This window comes from Engraulis encrasicolus, chromosome 19 (genome assembly GCF_034702125.1).
Source record: "Engraulis encrasicolus isolate BLACKSEA-1 chromosome 19, IST_EnEncr_1.0, whole genome shotgun sequence".
Taxonomy (NCBI): domain Eukaryota; kingdom Metazoa; phylum Chordata; class Actinopteri; order Clupeiformes; family Engraulidae; genus Engraulis; species Engraulis encrasicolus.
This window is the reverse complement of record NC_085875.1, coordinates 35,818,740-35,828,739: the sequence shown is the minus strand read 5'-3', so window position 1 is coordinate 35,828,739 and position 10,000 is coordinate 35,818,740. Positions and strand designations below refer to the sequence as shown.

Genomic DNA, 10,000 nt, shown 5'->3' with positions numbered 1-10,000 from the left:
ACACACACACACACACACACACACACACACACACACTCACACACACACCACTGGCCCCTCCAGGCTGTAATTATCACAGTGCCATGTGTGCTGTGCATGACAAGCCAAAACAAACGTCTACAGGACGTGTGTGTTTTCATGAAAAAGGATGTGGGGCGCCACTACAGAATGCCATCACTTTCTGTAGTACGCATGTGTCTGTGTTCACACAAGGATGGTCATTTGTGTATGCAAGGAAACATTTATGTTGTTTAATATGCTTTTTTATGTGTGTGCTTAGGTGTGTGCACTTTGTGCACTATTTTTCATTAGGTTGTGTGTACTGTATGTGTTTGTGTGTGTGAGAGAGAGAGCGAGAGAAAAAGAGAGAGTGTGTGTGCTTGTGATGAAGCTTGTGCATCATTTTGCTATTAGGTGTGAAATTACATGTGTGAGTATCATTGCTATAGGTGTGTTTTGTTCTGCGTGACTGTGTGTGTGTGTGTGTGTGTGTGTGTGTGTGTGTGTGTGTGTGTGTGTGTGTGTGTGTGTGTGTGTGTGTGTGTGTGTGTGTGTGTGTGTGTGTGTGTGTGTGTGTGTGTGCAATGCATGTTGAATTTAGTGTGTGTGAGTGTGTGTGCATGCGCGTGTGTGTGCGTGCGTGCATGTGCGTGCATGTGCATGCGGTTCTTACGGCGGAGTTGCTGGCTTCAGCAGCCAGGCGAGCTGCGTAGCGTGCGATCAGGCGATGCTCCTCATCTAGCCGACTGGGGCTCTCCAGGACACTGGTGATAACAACAGCAGATAACATAAGCATACACAACATAACATGAGAATAACATATATAATCAGGATACAGGATAATAACGTGCTCATATCACATCATAAGGAGACACAATAATAACATGAGAATATCTAGCCGGCTGGGGCTTTCCAGGACACTGGGAATAACAACAGCAGATAACATAAGGAGACGCAATAATAACATGAGAATAACATATATAATCAGGATACATGATAATAACATGATTATATCATGACATATCATATCATAAGCCTACACAATAGGACACAAGACACAATAAAGATGTCATACAATAAGTAAGGAATAACGGACGATGAGGTGTCCCGATATCAAGGGAACGACGAAATTAACAACGGGATCTTAGCCATAGCAACCTGCAGTTTAGAATTAGTAATTTAGGAAAAGAAGCAATTTAGACGCCCGCACGCCCGCATAACATCATAGGTGTCCTGCTCTCGGGAAATAAAGGACACCTGCTCAGCCAATCAGACGACGTACCGTCTGCTGCTCACCGGGTGATAAAGATACATAATAATAAAATGATAATGTTAGACCAGCGTTTCCCAAACTAGTCAGTCGAGACCCCTGGGGGGTGGGTGGTAACGGTACAATCCATTATATCATCATATATAGGGATGCAAATTGTCGATTAATTAATTAATCATTAGTTGATAGCCTTATTGATCAACTTACGATTAATTGATAAGTGGCGTTTTCCCCTCGAAATCTCAATGTTTCTCGAAAAAAAAAGACTTAATCAAAAATTTTTAATTAAAACTTGAGATAAAATACCACATTTAAAGGGACACTGTGTGAGATTTTTAGTTGTTTATTTCCAGAATTCATGCTGCTCATTCACTAATGATACCTTTTTCATGAATACTTAGCACCACCATCAAATTCTAAGTATTCATTATGACCGGAAAAATTGCACTTTTCATACATGAAAAGGAGGATCTTCTCCATGGTCCGCCATTTTGAATTTCCCAAAATAGCCATTTTTAGCTGCAAAAAGGACTGTAGTTGGACCATACTAGAATATATTTGTTTATTACTTAGTAAACTTTCATGTAAAGATCAAATTTGGCAATAGGGAGCATAGTTTCAATGAGCAGCATAGTTGCACTACCTTTTTTGACCATTTCCTGCACAGTGTCCCTTTAAATTAGTTCTATTTCAATTCTTAAATCCAAAGGCATTTTAAATATTCCCACTTTTCACACCCCTGTTCACACACACTCTTCACATGCCCATTTCACCTGGGTCTCCTGTAGGCTGAATTGTCGATTAATGTTTTTTAATCGATTAACACATTGATCGATTAAAGTCGATTAATCGATTAATCGTTTGCATCCCTAATCATATAATATAATCTATAATATAGTGACAATATACGTATAGTGACATTAGCACCAGGCATTATAACGGTGAATCACAATCACATCACAGTGCTGAATTTGAATGATTTTATCATACACTGTAATTGCTATGCCATTTGTGTTCTCTATTGTTTTGCTGTTGATTCTGTGTCATGGTCCTTTGCTTTGCTTTGTCTCATGTTTTTCTTTTTCCGGCTACATTAACATTTTGTTTTTTATAGTGTCCTTGGGTATCTTGAAAGCCACTCCACATAAAATGTATTGTCATTACTATTACCACATACACATTCATACACCCCACACACATTCATACACCCCATTCAAGTACACAGTACACAACATTACCACAAATTACCACTCTCACATCCATACAGTACATATTAACAACAATTACCACTCACACGTATTTAACAGATGATAGTGAATGAACACTATGCACAGTCCAGTATGTATGCAGATGTGTGTAACAGGTAGGATTTGTACAATGTCTTTAATGTGTATTCTGCTGGACACCCTCATAAAGTATCTGTACTCTACTATACTACACTATACTATATACACCCTGCACATCCACATTTTACTACATCCTACTGCAGTTTAAACACATACACACAAAAGCACCAAAACCACATGCATACACTCCCATCCCTAAATATCTATCCAAAAATACAAACAGCAGAAGGTACCGAAGCATGCACACGCACACACGCACGCGCGCACACACGCGAGCACACACAGACACACACACACACCTCGTTAAACAACAAACACCACACAGGAGCAGCATCATTCACAGCCCAGCAAACCCGATCCGCTCCATTTGCACCACTCAGTCCACCACAAACACCCTGCCTGGTGCTGGGAGAGCTACTCAAGCAAGCACTCAGGTCTCCACTCCGGGCGGCCGCAGAAAAGCAGTCTCACCACACCTCCACCAACTCCTCCTCCTCCTCCACCAACACCTCCACCTCTTACTCCCCTCTTCCTCCTCCATCTACACCTCCTTCTCCTCCTCCTCCGTCTTCCTCCTCCCCCAACACCTTCTCCTCCTCATCATATTCCTCCTCTTCCACTACCTCCTCCTCTTCCTCTTACTCATTCTTTTCCTCCATCGTCCTCTTCCTCCTCCTCCTCCTCCACTTCCTCCACTACTTCTTCCTCCTCCACCATCTCCTCCTCCTCTCTGACATCCAATCATTACTCCAATGGCCATTAGTGCAGGGGGTTTGGGGGGTGGGGGCTGTGGCACAAGCAGCCAAAGGTACTCATACTGTTCCGCGCTATTAGAGAGTGCATTTGTGTGTGTGTGTGTGTGTGTGTGTGTGTGTGTGTGTGTGTGTGTGTGTGTGTGTGTGTGTGTGTGTGTGTGTGTGTGTGTGTGTGTGTGTGTGTGTGTGTGTGTGTGTGTGTGTGTGTGTGTGGTTGTTTGTGTGTGCACAACAGTGAAAGGTTGCATACACAGTGCGCATACAAGTATTGTATGGCAAGGATGGCAGTAGCTTAAAAGCTTAACAGAGTCAGCTAAAAAATGACACAAGGATTGCGTGGCTGATTTGATTCCGGCTCCTGGTTTGAACTCTGGCTATGGCAACCTGTCCTCCGCAAGACCTTATCCCAAAAGGTTTTATGCCTTGACAAAAACATCAAGTGTAGCAGTGATGGGTGTGCTCAACTTCTAATGAAAAATAAACTAGAAATGCACTCAGAGAATGCAGACCTCTGCCAAGGAAGCTGTTTGATAGAGCATTTGACTGTTACACCCTATTTTTTTCCCCAAATCTTTCTGCCGTCTTTTTGTGGAGTTAGAAACTGGAATGTAAAAATTAGCTCTATCCAACAATGGTGGGGAAATTCTTCAATCACTTGTTCCTTTTGTCATTCCCAACAACTCCACAAAGTTCCATCCAAATCCGTTAAGAACTTTGTTGTTTGTTTGCCTGTCTGTCTGTCAGCAGGATAAATCAAAAACAGACAAACCAGCGCGACTGAAAACAGAAAAAAGTTTTCTAAGAGAGAAAAAATACTGTACGCTTAAAATGGGGAGAACAGCACTCGCAAGCTCACAAGAGTCTCATTAATATTTATTACACCACCATGTCCACAAGCAGACACTTTTCGTCCCTTAAGTCATCATCTGTGCGCAGTGAGGTAAATGGGGTCTAAACCCGACACAGATTCTCCTAGCCGAAGTCAGAGTGTCCTTGAGCAAGATGCTACAGTACACCCCACACTGTTCTCAATGTGCTCAATGTGACAGCTTGCAGGGCAGAACTGAGTTATCCAAGTACTGTAGTCACTACTTGCGGTGAAAAGAACACTATATAAATGCACTGTATAACCACCACTTTCTGCATTCTCCTTGGCGCGTGTTTTGTGAGCCAAAGTGCCAGTCAAATCCTTAGGCTGCCTATTTCCAAGACTGACTGACTATGAATTGATTTTTTTGTTTTATATCTACACTTGAGAAGTTAAAACTGGCACCACCTACTGTGCGTTCCTTCAGACTCCTTCAGTCAAGGACACACAGAGAAGAACTGCCTGCCTGGCATGACAGCATTTCAGAGCACCGCTGTCATCGCCTCCAGGAGGCTGGTGCTTGTTGAGGGAGGGGGGGGTGGTTGGTCGGTTGTCTGACCAGCCTACCCACCCCTGTTGTGCACTAAAGCAAGGGGGACCATGGCCCTACCGTGGCTTAACGGTAGGCCTCTCATCTGCTACATGGCCGATCCAGGTTCAATTCCGGCCCAAGTCCTTTGCAGACCCCTCCCCGTCTCTCTCTCTCCCAAAGGTTTCCTGTCTCTCTCTCAAAGCTGTCCTGTCACTAATTAAAAGAAAAGACCAAAAAAATATCTTTTAAAAAAAGCAAGGGGGGCCATGAGTCACTAGAGAACCTATGACTGGCATGGCCACCCTAGCCTGGGCGAAAGCAGATTGTTGACTCCATCAAACAGTCTGGCGAAAACTAAGAGGAATCCATCTCCATGGAGGGTGGGAGATGGTCTGATCTTACACTGCCCTTTAAATTTATTGGAATTCCGATTTCAAAATAAAACTCATATTGTGCTTTATTTGCATGACTGTTATGATATAGTGTCGCAAAAGCATACAAATAACAAAACAAAAGTGTGAATAGTGTTATCTTAACTGATCAGTAACGGACTTCGCAGGTGAGTTCTGCGTCACCACTCTCAACTGTTTGCTGCTGATTGGCTAAACAGTGAGCGGACTGAGCTAGGAGGGTTTCGCCAGACTATGTGCGGAGCCAAAATCTTTGGGTGGAGTACATAGGATGGCGTCGCCAGGCTAAGCCCACCCACCCTTGCTGTGCACTAAAGCAAGGGGGGCCATGAGCCACTGGAGAACCTATGACTGGCATGGCCATCCCCCTTTTTGTTCGAATGTGTACAACCGTCTATGATGTTCTGATATGTTTATGAGTGGGAGTATTTAAACATCATTAAATTAAGCCTCCTGACTTTGTGTTTAATTACGTATAAAATCAACAGTTAGAACATATGAAACACTTCACTCTACCCGTCTCATACGTAGGGTATGAACTATGAATGGGCTTTAGCGTTGTGTGATATGCAGTGCAAAGGTGAATAGAGTAAAGGTAGAGGATGGCCCCGGCCGTGGTTCAAACGGTTAGGGCAGAGCTGTAGAGAAAAGAGTTGGAGCATCCTTTGATCTTTGCCGACGAGTGGTCACGTGGTTTGCGTAGTCTACGCCCACCGCAGAAGGGTCCTATACACCGGGAGCTGTCAATACATTTCATTGAGCGAGAGCGTCCTTTAACGGTAATTATATCAGATTATGCCGCCCCCAAAAGAACGAGTTCGTTTTGTTTTTTGTAGGCCATTTTATGGCCTTCATTGTCATATAAAAACATTGAAGTGTCAGTACCGTAATACGGTAATATCATTGCAGTTACACTTTGGGAGGGAAACGTCATCTTAGCTAGGAAGCTCCATTACTTACCATTGAGATGCTAATTGTCCGTAGCCCTTGATAATGTCTATTTGTTTTGGATTCAGCAGATTTGCAGTAGGATATTTTAATGGGTAAAATACTTCCAATACATAAAAAGATAAATACATAAACCCAGCATGTCCCAGTTGTAGGCCTACAGTAATATACAGTAGCATTTGTTAATTTCAGCCTTTATGATGCTGGTCATCAGACCTGTCAAACCACTCAATGCAGGATGCAAATGAACATGAACATGATGCAATGAACATGAAGTAAATAACCCACAGCTGTACAACCTGTGCTTGAATGGTTCAATCTTTTATTTGAAATAAAAAAAATACTCCAAATAGAAACATAAACAGCCCAAACAAAATAACTATGAATAAAACGGCATGTCTGTGTACATGACAAGACGTGTGTGTGTGTGTGTGTGTGTGTGTGTGTGTGTGTGTGTGTGTGTGAAATCAATAATGCATGAAGAATTGGAATTCACTGGAACATGCTGCAACTTCCAATGCATTGAAAGCATCAACCTATGACCAGAGAGGAGCAGACAGGAGAAGAAAAAAGAGAGAGATTTATTTATATACATGGCATGGCTGTTGGTGCTGAAAGGGATTGATTTGAATATTTCAGAAAAGACTGATCTGCTGGGATATTCACACATAACCATCTCTGGGGTTAACAAACAATGGTAAGGGGGGGGGAATACAGTGAGCAGCGATTCTGTGGGCAAAAATGTCTTGTTGATGGCAGAGGAGAATAGCCAGACTGGTTGGAGCTGATACAAAGGCAACATTAAGTCAAATAACCACTCAGTACAACAAAGGTATGCATAAGAGAATCCCTGATTACACAGCACATCTTGAGGCAAATGGGTTACAGCAGCAGAAAAACACATTTGGTGCCACTCCTGTCAGCCAAGAACAGTAAAATGAGGCAACAATTTCGACTGGCTCACCATAAACGACACTAAAAGATCGGAAAAATGTTGCCTAGTCTGATGAGTCTTGATATCTACATCTACACTCTCAGGTGGAATTGACAGAATTTTGTCGATAACAACATGAAAAGATGGACTCTGTCTTACATCAACGTTTCATGCAGGAGATATAATGGCATAGGGATATTTCCTAAGCACATTTTGGGCCAATTAGAACCAATTTATATTTGTTGGAATGCCACAGCCTACCCAAGACTTTGTTTAAAGGTACAGTGCCAAAATGGTAGGCCACACCCTGGAGGGACATTTATTGGAAAGTTAAATGGATCACACAGCAAGAATGGCGGACAAGATTGCTCTGGACCCTTTGCTAAACCAATAATTAGCGTTCCTCCCTTCTGGAAGAAATTTTAGAATGTCTTGCTGCTGAAAAAATATATATATAAACACCATTTTCACCCTCATCCTATAGTATTGCTTCACAGAAGTGGAGAACAGTAGAATGCACACATCTACATGGAAAGCATATTTTTTTTAATACCACAGAGGAATATTTTAAGTTTTTTTTTGGCAACTTAATTTATTGTACTGTGCTGCCCTAACAGCTTGGGCCTAGAGGACCTAGAGGACAAGACCAATGGCCATATTGTTTTTAAATGCCTGTTTACATGTGGATTGTGGAGAAGTGTCACGCTAGACAAATTTCTGTGAAAACAGACACTAAAAGTTAGTTATCTGATCTTACAAGGGTGAAAACAGACACTAAAAGTTAGTTATCTGATCTTACAAGGGTGGCAAGACTAGGCATTGCAACTATGCTGCCCATTCCTACTTGTCATTAGCATTTATTAAAGTAATACATTTAAATTCACTGTGACACAGTACTCCACAAAATTCAAGTGAACACTGCACACTAGAAAATTGCATTTCTGCCTCATCCATGCAAGGGGGCAGTCCCCTATGGCGCAGTGTGGCGGGACGGTACCATGATCAGGGTACCTCAGTCAGGGAGGAGGATGGGGGAGAGCACTGGTTAATTACTCCCCGCACCAACCTGGCGGGTCGGAGTCGAACCAGCATCCTTTGGGCTACAAGTCTGACACCCTAACCGCTTACCCACGAATACGACACAAATACCATTGTCTTGACACCCTGTCTGTCAACAGTCACTTTCACTAGTCCATACCTTTGAAAACTGTCCTCTGGTATTTCATGACCCAGTCTTGACTCAATTAACTTGTTGAATGGTTGTTCTGCGTCTTCCATTCTTACCTTGGCTATGTCTCTGAGTGCTCAATACCCTGTGCTTCTTAAAATACTCCTGTCCTGCACACCTTCCAGGCCATTCACAATCTTGCAACAATCTTGCCTTGCCATTCCCTCTCGCTACCTCGGTTTGTCCTCGACCATCCTCCTCTCTGTCCCTCTGCCCATCTCAGTACCATGGGGAATAGAGCTTTTCAGTTGCTCTGCTCCTCAGCTCTGGAATGCACTGCCCCCTGACTTATTACCCAAGTTCAAATGCAGACTAAAAACTCATTTGTTTCAGTTAGCCTATTCCTTAGGACTTTTTAACTACCGTTTTATTTTTGTTAAAAATGTGTTAATGTGTCTTCGTTTTATTATTACTTCTCTCTGATCCTTGAATGTTTTGAAAGGCACTTTTATTCTCTTGTTACCGTAGTTTCATTTGAATTCCATTGGGATGGCGTATAGAAACAAAAAAAAGACAACTATGTTGCTGTGCACATATATCCGGCCCTACTAGTCTGACCAAAGTCCTATACATTTTGCAGCTAAAGACCTCAATCACCGGAAATACAAAATGTTAGACACAGATATAATATTACTTACTGTAAGGGTCCTCAAAAGGTTAGTTAGGTTACCTTATCAGTGCAACTCAAGAAAGCCACCACCTGCAACTAAGCCATTTCTGGCAAAAGCACTTCCCCATCAACAGCAGCAGTCTCATGCAGTAGGAGCAGAATCATTTCCACCTGTAACACAACTCAATGGGAATACAAAAGACAAAAACAGTGATATTAGTCAAATGTTGAACTGGATCTGGACGGTTAAATATTTCACAGCCAGTCACTGCTGATTGAAAGAAGTGATTTTCAATGAATCTGTGGTATCATTATGACCAAGTGAATAATTACAACAGATGACAGCTATGATTCTAGCACTTGGTAGACACACCACCACCACCAGCCACCCATCCACCAAATGCACTCACAAAAGCGGAGTCCTGTGTGCTATACCATCTGGCCGGATACGTCATCAAGGGTGTACTAGGCGGCTCTTTGTGTTCGGCCTGTAAGCCTGCCTTAAGGAACAGTGACGACGCTGTACCGGACAACGCCACACTGCTGCAGATGAAGGAGTACAGAGAGGGTGCACTTCACCAGCCATCTGCGGATGTATTCTCTTTACTGCAGCACGTTGAGCAGCTGTTCCGGGCCAGGACATCAGAAGCCCTAATGGAGTGCTCAGTCAGTGAACTAGTGGAAGAGGCCATGACTGTGAAATCAAACCTTCCATCCTGCCATGATGTCAAGAGGAGAGTGATCACCAAATACACCAGGTTGAGGCTCAGGATTGCAGGTAAATGCATCAATAATGAAAGGGAAGAACCATGGGAAGGGAAAAAGCTACCTTGGCAGTAAAAGTCAAGCAAAGAAGGCTCCACCTCCTGCCAAATCCCTTCCGATGGCTGTAGCGGTCCCCACCAACACCACCAGTCTGCACCAGCCTGCTGTAGCGGTCTCCACCAACAATCTGCTAGAACCTAGATCCGAACAGAAAAATGACAACATGAACATCACCATTTCAATGCCTCGCAGTTCATTGTGAATCTAGCTATCGTAAAGATACACGAGTAATGTAAGCTTAATGTCAGCTTAACAAGAAATGAGCAGGTAACAT

The 10,000-nt window shown here is 42.9% G+C and overlaps 1 protein-coding gene and 1 long non-coding RNA gene across 4 annotated transcripts in view; both read right to left on the bottom strand.

The window, feature by feature from the left end:
• dtnbb (dystrobrevin, beta b) overlaps window positions 1-10,000 on the bottom strand; it is a 66,719-nt gene that overhangs the window by 17,297 nt on the left and 39,422 nt on the right. Inside the window, exon 12 of the mRNA XM_063184255.1 lies at window positions 674-764. Within this exon, the coding sequence (XP_063040325.1) occupies window positions 674-764 (91 nt within the window). The remainder of the gene's footprint in view (window positions 1-673; window positions 765-10,000) is intronic.
• Window positions 6,353-10,000, bottom strand: part of LOC134435352 (uncharacterized) — a 4,396-nt gene continuing 748 nt past the window's right edge. The window contains exons 2-3 of one of the 3 annotated variants that reach the window (XR_010032002.1): window positions 8,962-9,863; window positions 6,353-6,665 (exon numbers count right to left, since the gene is read on the bottom strand). This is a non-coding gene — a long non-coding RNA (uncharacterized LOC134435352). Of the gene's footprint in view, window positions 6,666-8,336; window positions 9,864-10,000 lie in introns of those variants that run through there. The other 2 variants (XR_010032001.1, XR_010032003.1) reach the window with 2 other exon arrangements.